The sequence below is a fragment of the Rana temporaria genome, chromosome 1 (assembly GCF_905171775.1).
Source record: "Rana temporaria chromosome 1, aRanTem1.1, whole genome shotgun sequence".
NCBI lineage: Eukaryota > Metazoa > Chordata > Amphibia > Anura > Ranidae > Rana > Rana temporaria.
The window spans coordinates 429,504,920-429,523,039 of record NC_053489.1 but is presented as its reverse complement, the minus strand read 5'-3'; the positions used below and the strand labels follow the sequence as shown (position 1 = coordinate 429,523,039).

At 42.7% G+C, this 18,120-nt stretch overlaps 1 protein-coding gene across 2 annotated transcripts in view; it reads right to left on the bottom strand.

Moving 5' to 3' along the window:
• Window positions 1-18,120, bottom strand: part of LOC120915141 (low-density lipoprotein receptor-related protein 1-like) — a 103,958-nt gene that overhangs the window by 39,803 nt on the left and 46,035 nt on the right. Inside the window, exons 15-20 of one of the 2 annotated variants that reach the window (XM_040325410.1) lie at window positions 16,236-16,445; window positions 16,017-16,148; window positions 10,018-10,191; window positions 7,352-7,564; window positions 5,147-5,382; window positions 733-862 (exon numbers count right to left, since the gene is read on the bottom strand). In XM_040325410.1, the coding sequence (XP_040181344.1) occupies window positions 733-862; window positions 5,147-5,382; window positions 7,352-7,564; window positions 10,018-10,191; window positions 16,017-16,148; window positions 16,236-16,445 (1,095 nt within the window). The remainder of the gene's footprint in view (window positions 1-732; window positions 863-5,146; window positions 5,383-7,351; window positions 7,565-10,017; window positions 10,192-16,016; window positions 16,149-16,235; window positions 16,446-18,120) is intronic. The other variant, XM_040325417.1, reaches the window with a different exon arrangement.

Below are 18,120 nucleotides of genomic sequence, written 5' to 3'. Positions count from 1 at the left end.
ACTGTAAAAAAAGGAGGGCAAAAACTGAGCAGATGGGCTGATAGGAATGCACTGCTGCCCAAATCTGAAGCATGTATCCTAAAGCTTCAAATAGTAAAATACCCAAAATGTCTTCAGTAATGAAACAAAATTCAAATTTCTGTTAAGAGTGAGAAAAATCTGGTAGAATTATATTTACAGAATTCCAGTTTGACATTTTCTTTTATGATAGTTGTATTAAAAGTAAAAGTAAGCAGGTACAATTGCATGCATTTTGTTCTACAGTAATACCTCGGAATGCAAGCAACAGAGTTTACAAGCATTTCGCAATACGAGATTTTTTTTTTTTTTTAAACAGACTTTGCGAGCATTCTAGAAAGACTGGCAGGATTCAAGCCTCTTGGGTGTGCATTACCACATTTGACCAGAGGTGCGGGGGCACCGGTGACTGAGCCCCTCAAACTGTCTGAGCCTCTGAGTATTCGACCAGTCTGCGAGTCTCTGGTGCCCCCCCACTTCTGGCCACATGCAGTACAGCATACACTAGCAGTGCCACTAGAGCAAATTGGAGTTTCCATTATTCCTATGAGGAAACTTGCTTTGATATACACTTTGGATTACAAGCACTCTTATGCTCCTAATACAAGGTACCACCATAACATATATTATGTAAATTTAAAACGATTTACAGGCATTATGTTGCAAGTTCTCTAACACATTTTATATTGAAAATGCTTCTTACTAAAACCTTACAGTGAACTTCATCACTGCCATCATGGCAGTCCGTGCGACCATCACACCGCCAGAAGGTCGGAATACATTGATCTTCACTAGCACAAGCCCACTGCTCATTTTCACAAGTGATCTTCTCCAATTTACAGTCCTAAAGTGAGAAAAAAAATAGCTGGTGTGATTAGAGCATATTAGAAGCTATTTTGTACCTGAGAAATAGCATGCGACTGCCAAAATAATGCAAGGGAAGCTGTCAGGAATTCAATCCTACATATTAGTCACTCACAACCCGCTAAAGCGTGGCTGGTCTAGTAAATCACATTCAGGGCAAGAAGCTCCAGTCGACTATGCATTTCATTTTGAACATGAATCTAAACAAAATGTTTATTAGTAGAAGTAAACTGCTCCAGTAACTACCCACTCCTGTGTGAACTGGTCCTAGCTTGTTCCAGTTAAAGTTGATGGTATGAAGCCATGTGCTTGAAGGACTTTGTCCCATCTAGGAGGTGGTGGGCTACAGCAATATGGAGAAGGAGACATGGCCTTTTATTCTCTGCCGATACACTGATATGCATCATCATTCTGCTCTGGCCAGCAGGGGGAGAACTAAAATCAAGTTTATAGGCTTCCATGTAGAGTGCTGAGAATCCTGGGAGTTGCAGCAGCCATTTAATGAGATGAAACGACCCCTTACACTAAAAAGGTCCCAAGAGGCACTGTGCAGTAGACGCGGAGGGGTGATTTTTTATTCAGCTGCCTGGGAAAGTACTCGGATTTGAGAGAACACCTGTCTGGATATTCTGCCAGCAACAGACCATACCAGCGTAGATCCAAGACCGATAGCAAGGACATCCTAGGGCAGCGCAGCTCATCACAGAAGCTGTACTGCTGCTGTAGGGAGACTGGAGTGTTCTCTCCCTCTCTCCTTCCCACCATCGATAACCAAAGGCTGAGAGACCAAAAGGCCCCACCTTCTACAGCAAGAGGTCCCCCCAAACCCCCCCTGGGACTGGTGTGCGGTAGCAAAAATAAAAAGTTTCAGTGAATTCCTGCAATATTGTATGTGTTTGTATACTCAACCTGGTGTGTCAGAAGGGCTGAGGTTCTTGAGATAGCCGAGACAGACTAGAGGACCCATCCCATCTAGAAGTTCCTACAAGGGTCATGGTACAATTGAAAAAAAAATTACAACTCTCCCTGGCAGCTGCCTCGTTACCCCATTTGAGGTACAGAAGAGACCATGGAGGCAAGATATTCAACCAATATTTCCTCTATGCAAGGACAACCACTGTTATTTTTTTCCAGTCAAAATTGTGTTAAGTTAATTGATGCAAATGTTACTATTTGAATTAGCTTCTTATGAGTGGCGTTCATAGCAGGAAGAAAAAAATAAAAATAAAAAATATGTTACTAAACCGAGGACCCTGCATTCACTATATTTGGTCTCCCACAGTACACAGAATATGGAACTGCAATTTCATAGAAGTCACAAGACTTATATACTGCCGATGAGAAGGCATTTAGCAGTTTAGATTTCCCAAGTGTCCAGCTGAGCTCTGGTTAAAGCTTGTAGGCAAAGTTTTCTCCTCTATCCTATGAGGTTGCATGACTACTGCCCCTGTCTGGACAGTGCCGATTGACTTTGTGCTGATCACATGCACTCTCCAAAATAAAATACTCCTGCACATGCTCAGTTTGGTGTGTGGCCGAGCACCCTCAACACTCAAGAAAATGGGGGGGGGGGATCAGAGAAGAAAAGCTCAAAAAGCGTTTTACACAATGCAAAAAGATTCCAGAGTGAATATAACAAGCATGCTTCACTGCATAGACTGATTTTACGGTTGTGGGTTAGAAAAACTTTAAGCCATTAGTTAGCATAAATGTATCCGGCCCCATTAAAAAAAAAAAAAATGTGAGATCTTCATACCAATACTAAAAATTGTATTCGCAGATTTACCCATAGATGTATGTAGCGCCCCCTTACTTTCGGTATGGGCACTACGCTAAAGTTAATGGGGAATAGGAGAGTTACCTTGCTCCTTTTCACAAATGTATTCAAATTGGGACCTCTGTCATTCCAGAAATGTCCACTGGGTCAGTCTGTGCTCCAGGGATGTGATACCATCCCTGGCCAGCAGTTGGCGCCAGAGGGGTTCTGGCAGAGCAACTTTCCCCAGCAGCCAATTAGAGAATAGTTTTTCCCTCGCGGGGCATGCTGGGGAGGGGTATATCTGTGACAGGTTCCATGTGCAAAAAAAAAGGTCTTCGCTGGGTCCCGGTTCCAGGTGCGGCATCCACCTTCAGGGTGCGCGCATCCATGGAACCCGCCGGCGCGGCCCACCTGGCCAAAATTGCAGGCTACACAACACCTCATCCAGAGGTAAAAGGGGACTCCAGTGACTTACTGGATCCCCAATCCTATTGAGAAGATCCCAGGCTGGATGCCGTTCGATTGGGGGGGGGGGGGTCGGCTTGAGGAGAACCCGGACGCAGGTTGTCCAACAGGGCTTGAACGAACCAATCGGGGCTCTGGTGACCGGGACACTGACAGGTACGCTTTGCTGTCATCCGGTGACCTATGCAGAAATCCAAAGTGACACCTCGGCTGCCAGGCTTGTGAAAGGGGTCTGTCCGGGGGCACTTCACCCACTCCAGCTAGAGTGGCGACGAATCGCAAATTGGTACTACTAAGAGCAGGGTTGCTCTGTTCATATCCAGGCCTGATACCGCAAGGTTCCCTTCTCTCTTCATCAACCTTTCCCATTTGATGTTGATGTTGGCTGTGTTGGCCTGGAAATAAAGCATTGGAAAACCTTTATTCACTGTCTGGACCTTCGCTCACTTTGTTTCTACAATTGCACCCCTGGGCCACATAAAGGTAACTTAATATGCCGATCCCAACAACAAATCAGCGGCTCCTGCGGGGGTAGCGCTACACGTAGAATACATTTTCTAAATGTTAAAACGGGATATTTGGATTTTAAATCTAATCTCATTTCAAAATATGGGCCAATGGTAAAGATCATTTTATCTGGTTAAACATTTATAGTTCCAATATAAGCTTCCTGTAGTGCCCTGTAAAACCATGCATCCTTTTGAGACAATTTTTCTCCACTGCATTTACATGCTTACCATGCCGTCAGCCCTACAATTGAATCATACTAAATGTACAGCAATTTGCTTGGTGTGGATACTTGATCACTCAGCACATCCAGTTGCTGAATCTAAAATTTTGGAGCTGTAACAGCATCTGGGTGTGTGTGCGCGCAAGAGCCAATTTTCACCTATATTATCTATTGTGGTGCACTACAGTGGCCTCCACTGTCCATTGTGGTGTCAGTTAGGCCTCATGCACATTGGAAGCTTAGAATGCTGTCTCTAGAGGCTTTTATGCCTCTGAACACCCCTCAATGTTATCCAATGAGTCCCTGCACATGTGTTTACAGACATTTTAGAGGCAGGGGCATTGAGAGGAAAAAATACACCCTTAGCCAGCCGTTTGCAAATATGCATTTTTTTACACCACTTTTCTCTTGGTGTTCATGAATGCTGGTCAAACGCCCAGTGTGCATAGGGCCTTTAAAGCACCGCAGTAGCACAACTGTTGACCCTAGCTACTGAATAGTTTTTAATGAACCCCGTTGACAAATTCAGTTTGCCTTCACATGTATTCCACTTCCATACAAGATCAGTTTGAGATGCTTCTGACCTGCATTTCAAAAGCTGTGTCAAGCTGTTTAAAGCAGTTTTTGCATTTCCATTGACTTCTATTGCAAGAAACAGCTCTAATGTGCTCAAATGTCCCGGGTACACAGGTCCTTAAGCCTCATTGCCAATACATGGTGATGCAATTTCAATGCTAGGGCCATAAAAATAACCAACCCTTCGCTCAACTCCCCACTGCCATGTGTTAATGTAAAAAAAAAAAAAAAAAGTATTCAGGACCTCCAATGACATTCAGCTATGCCTTAATAGAAAGTAGCACAAGGTAGAGGCTAGGCGGTTAACACATTAGCAATACCAGAGGCCATGTATTGTGATTCAAAGGTTGCGATTTTTGCAACAAGTAGAAAAATCACTCAAAGAAAGAACAGTGTGCTCGATTATCCACCAGTCTTGTTACAAATCGTAGTTAGTGGTGCCACACGACTTTAAAATGGTCTCAGAATTTAGGTTTTCAAGCAGTCCAGTTACCAAGATTGCCTAGCTGCAATGGAAGTAGTGAGGACCCTCAACCTAGGTATGTGTTAAAGAGGTGCTTGGATTACAAAAAACTGGCTAAACAGAACTTCAAATACTTTGCAAGGTAAAAAAAACTTTACACCATATTTCAATAAACTCACACAGCTTAAAAATAAATAAATAAAATATATATATAAAAAAAAGGGGAGGACACACCACACGTGCAGTTGCCCTTAAGCCACCAAACAATTACCTTTTCATCACTTCCGTCTTTACAGTCTTTTGCACCATCACATTTCCATTCCATTAGCAAGCATTCACCAGATGGACATTTGAATTCCCCACTTTGACAGCGGACGTGTTTAGTGACTGTACAGTTTTGTTCATCTGAATGGTCACCACAATCACTGTCTCCATCGCAGTGCATAGTATAAGGAATACACTGTCCATTAGTACACTGGAACTTGTTACCGTCACATTCCTTACGTTCTGCAAGTGTAAAGCATTCAGATAAAGCTTGTGGTAGAGTGTAAAGTCAAACACAAGAGTCTTTCAAGTCAAGATACTTGCATGGCAAAATGTTGCAAAGGATGAGCATCAGTATTTCCCCAATAAAAGTATTGCAATTTCTACATGGTTAAGTCTCTCTAAACCCAAAAACGCCACGTGTGGTGGAAACATTCATTGAAGGCGTTATTTTCAACTGGTCAGCAAGTTTTTTTTCCCCCCTCCAACTTTAAAACAAAAGTGTCAGTATTGAGAGACTAACATTTGACAGGGATGCCTACAATAACTAGCTTTTTTTATACTTTAGATGAAACTTTTTTTTTTTTTTTTTAATAAAGAACTGTTGCTGTAACTTGGCATTAGCTGATGTTTAGCTTTCGTTATTAAACTTATGCAAGGTCCATCTGAATCTACTAAACACTTGCCTTTTAAAGAGAATGCCGTTAAGGGTTTATTAGTTCTCCATGGAGCAGCAATCCATAAAATAAATGTTTTACTAGCCAGATCACTAGGTGTAAAAAAAAAAAAAAAACAAAAAAAAAAAAAAAAAAAAACATAGAAACTATTGCAGTTACCAAATCCAAGGAGAGTTAAAACAATATATTAATTTGGGTTTAGACATTTTACCAGGTTAGTCTTCCATCCATATACAAGTAATAAGCAAGGCTACCAAGTTGCCCCAAAGTGGCAGTTTGACTCTGAAGTACCAATGGTCAAGGCAAGCTGTCACAGCCTCAGGACAGTCACTGGACTGCCAGCAATTCTTTAATCTGCTGAAAATGGACATGCCAAGCAGAGAATTAGATTAAAGATGCCCTTTGATGGTGTAGGGATCCACTGCCCTCAACTGTTAGCATCCAAATAATGTATAAAAATATGAGAGTCACTTTCTGACTCTGGGGTTATTGGGAAAAGATCCTGGAGGAAGTAGCAGGTCTCAGCTGCATGTCCTATCCATGCTACGGATGCCAGAGCAGAAGACGATTATGCAAGTAATTCTATGTTTCATTAGTTTATCTGCATCTGCCTATAGTTTATGTGTATTGTTGAATCAGGACAGCAATGTCCCATTACCTTACATGCACAGTGCAAGATAACTAGGACTGCATTCCAGGCTGGAGGTCTCATCTCCACAGCCCTCATCTTCAGGTTAACCACACAGAAGCTGCATCATCCTCAGGGACACTTGCAATGGGACTTTGCTGCAACATTCTGGAGGTCTAAAAGTGATTCTAAAAAGGAATCTTTGTAAAATTACATTATACTTACCTGCTGTATGTAATGGTTTTGGCCAGAGCAGCCCCGATCCTTTTTGGGTCCCCCACTGGTGGTCCTGGCTCCTCCAGCCAGCCAAGTACCACCAGTGGGCTCAGGGGCCACCTTCCCGTTCATTTCCCACAGGTAAATGAGCACCAGCCACCACTGTGGTGGAAGGACCTGCATGGCTGGTGTTGCCATTAGCGTTAGGTGAAGGAAGAAAGTCACAAGGATCATAAAAGGACCATTTTGTTAGCACATTAGTGCATAATTTTCTCCCGATTAAGTTCCAACTCAAAAGATCACAGGTTACATTTGATGCATCTTGCCACCATTTGAGTGCTGAAATTTAATCTGGTCATTTGTACAGGTATGTATATATCTGCCCTTTTTGCATGCAGCTGAATTTTTTGTATATAGTGCCGACTTGTTTTATAGCATAAAGTAAGCTTTTGAATCGTGGCTATTTACATAATATATTCTGTAATCTAAAAAGGTTTCTGAAAAGGTGCTCACTGCCCAGAATCATTGAAGTAGAATGCCATGTCCATGTAGACCAGATGGAACATTCCTTTGAACCAGTACACATTAGACTGCCCCAGAACTGGAACAAAATGCATATCACACGCAAACCAGAAAAGTTAGGACAACAGGACTCTGATGAGCACAGATTTGGTCAACATATTTGGCTTACCACAGCCTTGTTCATCAAAATCATCCATGCAGTCTGGTTTACCATCACAGATCCAATTCTGAGGAACGCAGCAAGTCTTTGAAAGACACCGAACAGAGGGATCTGTTGGTCTCCAGCAGTTTTTTTCATCAGATCCATCAGGACACTGTGGCACCCCATCACAGCGGTATTTCTTCTCAAAACATTTTGTACTACTTTCGCACTGAAAAAAGTCTGAGATAGTTTTATTGTAAGAAAAGAGTTGTAAACACACACAAATTTTTTTGTAGCACGTCATAAAAAAAAAAAAAAAAAAAATTATCTTAAAAATGGCACAATAACCGCTCGGGATCCGCGCTATAGTCAAATGACGGCTACAGCGCGGATCCGAAAATCCAAGTGGACGTCAATTGACGTCCGCCCCTTTGCGCGTTCTCTGTGCTGGCCGTGTCCCTTGGGACACAGCCAATTACAGATTGCCGCGAACGGCCAGAGTGGCCGTTTGCGATGCGATCTGTGCGGGCAATGAGAGATGATCTCATATGTAAACATATGAGATCATCTCTCATTGCCGTTTTACACAGAGACAGCGTCCTGTCTCTGGAGAGGAGACCGATCTGTGTCCCTTGTACATAGGGACATAGATCGGTCACCCCCCCCCCCCCACCTACAGTTAGAACACAATGCAGGGAATACATTTAACCCCTTCCTCAGCCCCTAGTGTTAACCCCTTCAATGCCAGTCACATTTATACTTTAATTATTGCATATTTATAGCACTGATCGCAGTATAAATGTGAATGGCGCCAAAAATGTGTCAAAAGTGTCCGCCATAACGTCGCAGTCCCAATAAAAATCGCAGATCGCCACCATTTCTAGTAAAAAAAGAAATAATTCTGTCCCCTATTTTGTAGGCGCTATAACTTTTGCGCAAACCAGTCGCTTATTGCAATTTTTTTTTTTTTACCAAAAATATGTAGAATACGTATCGGCCTAAACTGAGAAAAATAGTTTTTGTTTTTTTAAATTGGGATATTTATTATAGCAACAAGTAAAAAATATTGTATTTTTTTTCAAAGTTGTCGCTCTTTGTTTATAGCGCATAAAATAAAAAAAACGCACGGGCGATCAAATACCACCAAAAGAAAGCACTATTTGTGGGTAAAAAAAGGATGTAAATTTTGTTTGGGAGCCACGTCGCACGACCGCGCAATTGTTAGTTAAAGCGACGCAGTGCCGAAAGCTGAGATTTCACCTGGGCAGGAGGGGGGTATATGTGCCCAGTAAGCAAGTGGTTAAGGTTATGACAATTTAAACTGCAGATTAGGGTATTGAACATAACCAAGACCCTGCCATGCTGAGTTAACAGGAGACTACAAGCAGCCATTTGAACACAATTAAGCAGGCATGGGCCAAGGTTTATGAAAAACACTATGAGATAATGCTATGCAGCCATTGAAGTGGAGCAAGTGCACATATTCAGAAGAAACTGCAAACTAGAGTTGGGCCCGGTTCAGATCACTCCAAAACTTTTGAACACTGCAAAAGTTTGGACTCAAACCCCCATTAAAGTCTATAGTACCCAAACTTTAAAGCAAAAGTGCCCATTTTGAAGGCTTACATGCAAGTTATTGGCCATAAACAAGGATATAGGGGTCTGGGTACTGCCCCGGGGGGGGGGGGGGTGTAACATGAATAATGTAAACTTTTTATAAATATGTCCCAGGTTTAATGCTTCAAGTTAAAAAAATAAAATAAAACATTCCTCAAATATATGGTGCTTAGGGGTCCCCTTTATTCTGTCTAATAAAACCTTTAAAACCTGCTGCAGCAAAAAAAATAAAAAAAAAAACCTGACTAAAAATGTTTTATAAAATTGCCAGAAAAAAAAAAAAAAATAATGTTAACGGCATGAGGTCCCCCTCAATATCCATACTTGACCCTTATGCACGCTGGCATTGGAACATGTCCAATGACAGTGTTCAGCTTCCTATGCCTTTAATTTATCAGATTACCCATTAGCCCTAAAAAGCTTAAACCTTCATCCCCCTCCACACCCCCTATACTTTTGAGTTGCAAAGTACAGGAACTCTGTGCAAGATTTGCAAAGCTTCACAAACTGAGCCCCAGGCAGTATGGTTTGTTCCTGGTCCTTCTGCCAAAGTACATTTCTGATAAAACCAGCAGGCACACAGTGGTGTCACCTGGTGCAGTAAAACATAGCGTCACCCACCTCCTGCCTAGGCTACCCACCCCAAAACAGCCCCTGTAAATGATTGTATAGGGTGGTATAGTGTTAGGGTAGGTTAGAATGGTATAGGGCAGGTTAGTGTACTATATAGAGTCGTATAGTGGCAGGTTGGGGTGGTATAGGGTAGGTTGGGGTGGTACAAGGCAGGTTTGGATTCCATGTAGTGACAGTGTGCAGTAATGGGTGAAAGACCTGGGTGGCGCTGCTGTGTCCTCGGCTCTGTGGGAGACGTGGAGGTGGCCACACCCCCAGCTCTGCCCACCTAATCCAGCTGCCTCGGGAGATATTGGAGATCCAAGTGACAGCTGGGGAGTGTTCTAGGCAGCCTCCCCGCATGGCTGAATGCCTTACTCGCACCGCTGCAAGCTATAGCATTTAGTGGTGGCCCCGGTGTCACCCGTTGCATATTCAACAAAAAGCAGACACAAATATGTTACCTTCATTTGTACAGTAGATTGTGCAGTCCTCTTCATCTGAACCATCAGAACAGTCATTTTCTCCATCACACATATACTCATAAGATATACAATCTTTTCCATCTCGGCACAGAAAAAAGGTCCGTCCACAAACCAAAGTTTTCAGGAAAAGCAGGTTTTCTGATGCATTCTCATCTGTCAAGATTATATCATATGCTAAGAGCCATTGTCACTAGGTGGACTATGAACTGTAACTTTAAGGGCATTTCTTGAAAACACATTACATACACACACACACAAAAAAAAAAAAAAAAAAAACACCCCCCCACACGACAATGCTGGTTCACATCACTGGCATGGCAATACCTTGTGTCATGGTAATGAGCCCTTAAATACAACTACTTTAACTAGGGGTGCACCGAATGTTTTTTTGGTGCCGATACCGAATATGAAAAATACACTCGGCCGAAAACCGAAACTGACCAATACCTAGTTATTTTTATAAAAATATATTTGAAATATAAAAATGGTGTTCTATTCGTTATATTATTCATATCCAACTTAATCATTACATTTCATGTGTAGCGCCCTGCTCCCAATGACTGGGGTGCCATTCTAAAATTTAGAGGGCGTCTGAGCCAATAGTGGGCTCAGACTTTGTTGAATTCCATTGAAATTCGCCTCGGTTCTGGCTAATGGTTATGCTTGGTAGGATTTTACTCTGTTGGGCCTGAGGTGGTAACGCCACCTACAGGCCCATGTTGGAATACAAGCGAACCATGGTGTTTTAAGTGACCCTTCTCAGAAGCAGCCCAGTGGGAGTGGTGCCCCGCTATGCATGCTGGGAGGGGGGATACTTTAAGTGGCAGATGCAGTTTCAGGGTCTTTCGCCTTGTGGCCCTCCTGGTGTGTGTGTGTGTGTGTGTGTGTGTGTGTGTGTGTGTGTGTGTGTGTGTGTGTGTGTGTGTGTGTGTGTGTGTGTGTGTGTGTGTGTGTGTGTGTGTGTGTGTGTGTGTGTGTGTGTGTGTGTGTGTGTTCTCTCGACTTCGGGACCACGTTGTCCCGAGGTTGCATTTCCATAGAGTAGGCCCAGCTATGCTGGCTGGGGCCTACGATTACAAGGGGGATCCCAAGCTGTCCATCCAAGTGGGGGAAGCTGCTTAACGATGAAAACCGGGTGAGCAATACCCACTCAAGACAGTGGCGAATACTGGACTTTAGATATTTTTGTGTGCTCTGTACCACGTACCTGAACCTTCCCCTTCTCTCCTACCTTCTACTTTATTCACAAGTTTTATGCAGCAAAAATAAAACCGTTGAAGGTTTTACATCTTGTGTGGACATTGCAATTTCTGCAGACTTTCCTCCCCTGACAACGAATCTAGAGGCAACGTGCAAAACCCAATCTAAACCAGCAGCTCCTACGGGGGTAGTGCTACACATGAATAAAAGAATAGTACAAACCAGTAATGTAAATAAGTGCTTTAATAAAGCAACCCACATAAATTGGACAACGAAGATTAAACCAAATAAAAATACAAAATAAATTAAACCAAGTACAGCATATCCTGCAGTGCAGACTGCAGTCACATTGTACCATAAAAAAAAAAAAAAAAAAAAAAAAAAAGAAAGGCATAAAATAAAATGTAAAAAATGCCAAAGACTAAGAAGACTATTCATTTTCAACTTAAATCAGAACCAGTAATTTAGTTCTCTCTCCAAGGCGTCAGTGGCTGCATGTGCAATAAAAAAAAGTGTATGTAGCTGCAGGTTACATACATAGTCATACAGTAGACCGCACTGTGTTCCGGCCCCCGGATACGAGGAGACTTCCCGGAACAGACTAGTCTACAGCAGCATTGCTCAGCCAATCACAGCAAGCAATGTAGACTAGTCGGTTTATGCAAGTCTCCGCCCATACCCAGAACACAGTGCAGTATAGTACTGGAGTATGTATTGTAGACAGTCAGATACAGAACATACAGTTTTGCACATGCAGCAGGCTGACAGCTTAGGGAGAGAGACAGTCGTTCAAAAGCTGGAGTTCTCTTAAATTGAAGTGCAAAAAAACTGTAGAACTACAATGAACAAATGGCACAACTAGACAATTGGAACATACTAGGTAGTCATTCATACCATGTTGTATGTTCCAATTGCAAAGTCCAATACCAATTCATTTACCATGTTCAACATGGTAAATGAATTGGTCTATGCTACGGATTTATAAATCCATTTCAGTAAGTGTCAGATTGCTTTAACAAAAGTTGTTCAGCTTTCTCACAGGAGAGATGGTTTCTCTTCTCAAGAATATATATGACATGCTACACTGAATAGTCTCTCTGTACTGGTGCTTAGGGCAGATAAATGTTTACGTGAAATCTGTGCAAGCAAAAAAAAATTGTTAATACACCAGTACTCAAGGGGGATTCTCACTTCTGGCGATAGGCTGTTCAGCTAAATAAATGTCCAGCTTTTGGGTAGCTGCACTTGTTGTGGCACCGCTATGGACCGGGGGTGCATTCATGTAAAAAAGGTCTTCAAACATATCAGATATGGAGCGAGTGTTCCTCTTCACTACTTGTATGCAACCATTTTTCCTCACTTTTCTCTGTGCTACACCTCGAAAATCCTTCACCAGATGCTTCTACCACCTCCATTTGTGCCTGTATAATTTCCCGTGCACACTTTTTCTCCACAGAAATGTTCTTTAAAGCGAGGATCTAGAACTGTTGCAATGCAGTACAGAGGGTTGGACTCTGTCTTGAAACTGGTTGACAATGGCTGAGGCCCCGTACACACGGCCGAGGAACTTGACGTGCCAAACACATCGAGTTCCTCGTCGGGTTCAGTGTTGAAGCCGCCGAGGATCTCGGCGGGCCGACTTTTCCCATTGACCAACGAGAAAATAGAGAACATGTTCTCTATTTGGCCCGACTAGTTCCTCGTCGGCTTCCTCGCTGAAAAGTGTACACACGACCGAGTTTCTCGGCAGAATCCAGCTCCGATCGAGTTTCTGGCTGAATTCTGCAGAGAAACTCGGTCGTGTGTACGGGGCCTTACAGTAGAGTGGTTTTAGCCATTTTTACGCCATGGTCCGTTTTCATCTCTTTTTCTAGCAGACGCTTTAGTGCAGCAATCAAGGGAATAACTTCAGCAATGGAAGCATTTGTTTTTTGTCAACTCTTCAAATTGAGATAGAAAAGACAAACAATTTTTAACCAATATCAACCGATGTGCGCTCAGTGTTGCCGGCAGCTCGTAATCTGCAATGTATGCAGCTAGAACACGCTTTTGTTCAAAAAGACTTTGCAGCAAAGGTGCCGTTCCAACGAGTGGCAACATCTTGCTGCAGTCGTTCGGTGGAATTCCAAACCATCTGCAAAGCTTGTAATCTGGAATAAGCAAGAGGAGAATGCTTAAAGTGACCCAAAATTTCTTCCTTTTGATACGATATCAAGATATGGTGCGCTGACTCAGCAATCCTTCATTCACAGCCAATTGCAGCGTGTGTGCCATACACCATATGCTTTTAAGTTAACTGTCCTCCATTGCCTTTTACATGTTCTGCACATTATCTCGGACAATCAAATGCACTTTAGACTTCTCAATGTGCCAAGCATGGTTTAACGCGTCAGATATTGCTGCTGCAGTAAGTGAGCCAACAAACTCACGTGCGTTAAGTAGGATGTTTGCAATTGAAATTTGTCATCTATCCACTGCGCCGTCAGGCCAAGCATGCTCATTGGACCGATGTCTGAACACCAAATGTCAGTAGTAAAACAGATTGCCATGTCGTCGGTAGTCATGAGTTCATGAATGCGTTTACACTGCAAAACAATTCAGGTAGACAGGTAGCTGCAAAGTAGCGTTTGCTTGGTAGTGAGCAATGTGGCTCAATATGTTGCATGATCCTAAGGAATCCAACATCCTCCACAACAGAGAATGGCTGGTCGTCGTCTAATCCAATAAATTCCATCATTTAATCTGTAATGGCATTAGCTTTGGGACGGTCACTTGCAAATTTTTTTTTTTTCAAAGATTGTGGCCACAGAGGCACTTTTTGGAAGTGCCACGTTTTCTTGTACTCTGAATGCTAAACTGGATGCGTTTTCAGGTGGCGTATTAAACCTGTTGAAAAATGCCTTGCCACTGTATCCCCCCCCCTCTTGAAATTTCTGCTGAGCAAAGACTGCAGATTTCCACACTGCAGACATGGTCCACCTTTAATGTAGTGCAGAATGGCATAGAATGATTTATAGTGGGAGTGAAATTTGAGGGCAAAACCTCATACAGTTCAATATCCTTGGTTCAGCAATGGTTCCAGCAGTGTAAGGACTGATGTGGCCATCCCATAACTGCTGCAATGCATGAATCTCTATGTATTGTACACATGAGTGACGGCACAGGGGAGAGGGGGCAGCGCTCCTACGCCCACTATGGATGCACCGCCGCTGGCACCAAGTGCGCACATCGCTGAGGTCAGGTGCAGGATCATCGCCGTTGTCACTTGCCAGATCAGTGTCAGACGACAAGTCTCCCCACGACTCACTATCACTCAGTTCTGCAAGCAACTTCGTGTCGCTGTCACTCAACTGGTCCAAAAGCACCTTTGTAGTAAAGTGGCACTTTTTTGATGCCAGGTTTTAAATATTTTATGGTCACAAATGACAGTAAAATTGCAGGCAAGGGGGCACTGTACAGTGATAAAGTGTCAGATCTGAGATACAGTGTAATCCTCGCAGATTACAATGCATCACTTCCTTGTGTGTCACTTTTTGAAATTTTAATTACCCGCCCAGTTCCGTTCCCATGCACCGCTGCTGCTTGCAGGGAACGGAACCAGGAAATCAGATGGACGGTCGGCGCTTGCGATCACAGCAGGAGGACATCGCTGGATTGCCAGGAGAAGGTAAGGGGACTCCGCTGCAGGCTCTGCAATGTTACCCTGAGCAGGGTTACTGCTCCTAGCAGAAAAAATAAAAAAAGGGAGGTTAAGCAAGGCAAAAGCGGCAATGCTCACCGGCGAATAGTAGTAATGGTAGCCATTCAGGAGGGACAGTGCCCACTCGTACTTGAGTATGCCATGTGCAGCGTCTTATGTGCACGAGGAAGGTGCTTCCAACTCCAGCGTCTCAGCAGGAAACGTTCTTACGAGTGCTGCGTCTTAACCGCAAGGAACGTGCATGCCACCCACACGAGTGATGTCACCCACTGGTTCTCCCATCACTACTGCGCTAATTTTCGGCAAGAATCATTTTGGCAAAAAGGCAATTTTCGGCCAATACGTTTCGGCAGCCAAAATTTTGGTGCACCCCTAATTTTAACCTTTTATTGCAGCGATATAGTATGGTCTTGCCTTTTCTAGTGTTCACCAACAGCCTTGTTAAGAGTTAGGCTTGGCCAATTTAGGTTCAGTACGATACAGCCTGCTCCAATCACAGTTTGTGCAGTACTACCTAGCATAGTTTAGCTCCCAAGCCAAACACACAAAACTAGTATAGGCCAAACAGTCAAGTCTGTTTAACCCTAGATCTACATTGAAGTGAAGGTTCACATTGAGCATTTGAGATTATCTGGCATTTGAGATTATCTGGCATTTTCTACTCCATATGGTATTGCTGCAATAAGCAGGTCCCAAACCCTCACTTTTCTATAGCAGAGTACCCATACACCTCTGCCTGCATCAGGTTGTTCATTAGCATAACGTTTAAGTTTTCATGTTCCATTAACAAGGTAGGCATTTCAGACACTGCCCAGAAAGATTACAGGAACGTTTGGTCGACACCGCTTTGTATGCAATTTTACCAGTTTAAAACCTGGACGACGTTTGGGGCTTGCATGAAAGGTTACATTGTCCTGCCCTAAACCAATGCTTGCGTTTGAATTCCTTGCTTTGTACCCAATTGGATCAAAATTCAGTGCAAACATTGAGTTCACCTACAGAGTTAAGCTTGCACACCATTATTCAGCACTTTACACATTCAGGTCTTTATTCTAGCACAGGAATACAGTTTTAAAACCTGAGAACATGCCATCAGAGCAGCTATCCCGATCATCTGGGCAGAGGCAGTTTATCATCTCCATAGGGCCAGGTATGCAAAGTTCCTCAGACCGACAGCCACCATTATTCAAGTCACATGCCGAATTGCTTCCTAAAAAAAAAAAAAAATCCATGTTAAAATGTTACAATACACAACCAGTAAAAACAAGGTAACAAATGAGGTAACAAGATTGCTTGCCTTTGATAAGACTAGACGATACAATTATAAGCTTGGTCAATTTTTCTTCAGTAATTGAGGACACCAGCTTCATGGTCCTTCTATTCCATATTTCAATTTTTGAATTGGTATAAGATAATATATAAGGTTCAAAGGCATCCATTAATGTGCTTGTAAAATTATCCTTCAGTTTGGACAACTTTCCTTTTAAGAGGCCAAATGAATAAAATCCTAAAAATAAAAAAAAATAGATCATAATCACTATTAAAATATTAAACCATATGTGTTTTATTACTATATGATAAGCACTAGACCTTCTGCAGATTTGTATTGCAATGCTTCATTTGAGAGATTTCCAATCAAGTATTGTGCTGTGTGTCCATGTTTATTTCACAAGACATAATGAGGGTAATCTACATTAGCAATAAAGCTAAAGTTTTTTTTAATTTGGAGTAAGGAGAAATTTTTCTTCATTTATTAGAAGTAAACTTTTTATGGTTGTGTCCCTGGCAGATTTTCCTCAACATCCTTGTTTGGTAAAACTGGCGTTACCAGGGACAGAAAAAAAAAAAAAAAAAAAAAAAAAAAAGGGAAATAGTAGAGTCATAGATCCAGAATGTGTTCCAACCATAGGTGTGACCAGGATACATTGCTTGAAAGAAGTACAGGGTATGGAGGAGAACCAGAGGAGGGCTGTAGCTCTGCTGCGGGAGAGGTGCGAGGGCCACATGAAATGGCCTGGAGGGCCGGTTTTCGGCCCGCAGGCCTTGTGTTTGACACCTGTGCCCTAATGCATTAGGCTGGGCACACCTATGGTTCTAACCCCCCCCCCAAACAAAAAAGTTGTTTTAGCTGGACAACCACTTTACCTACATTCAAATTGCACTTTGGAAAGGAACACTAGTAGATAGATCTTTGGAGGAAGAGGTCAGCCAATGGCATTGATACATCAATCAGCGGTAAACTTGATAAAACAAGAATGCTTTCCAGAGTCCAAGCCTTCAGCCTTGGATCCCCAACGCATTACCCAAGCCACTCATAAAACAGCACCTGGAGGCTTCTTGGATGTTAGGACCAATGGGTACCAAATACCATATCATCCCTAGATCTTCTTAACCAAACCTGAGATTGGAAATTATCTGGCACTCAGGCATTGTCACAGTCTTGGACAGCATTTCTTACTAGCCCATCTTTGTTTATATGAACACTAATCTATATTATTACATTCCAACTAGCAGGTTCTCTTTAGAACTGTAGTATACTTATCAAGAACCTGCAAAGAATGAGCGAGCTGCACATTAACTCACCTACAGAAACCTTAGCCCATGTACACATAAAAGTTGTTTTAACTAGCTAGTGAAAACATTTATAAATATAATGCATGGACTAAATCGGGGATCTCCAAACTTTTCAAACAAAGGGCCACTTTAATTGTCCTTCAGACTTTAGGAGGGCCAGCAGCAGCAGAAAATGTCACCGGCCCAGCATCAGTGAGCATAAATATGGCCTCAGGGTTAGTGGTCAATAGGAGGAGGAGGAAGGAGGAAGGAGGAGGAGTATTCCCCCTATTATTAGGAGGAATAGTATCCCATCATTGGTATCGGTGAAAGATAGATATAGTGCCCCATTGTTGGTGCTAACCCCTGCTTCCCCCCCCCCTCATTAATGGTGGTGATCAGTGACTTAATGTGCGGCAGGCAATCCGACATTAACCAGCACAGAGTGGAAAATGACTGACACCAATACACTGTCCTAATAACACTGGCTGGGAATGAGTTAACATCTAGGGGCAATGAAATGGTTAACCGTGTGCAAGGTAGGAAAAAAATAAAGCCACAGCACCACTCTGTACTGTATACACTGTGGGCAGAATATACATACATTTTTGTTTTTCTTTAGAAAGGTG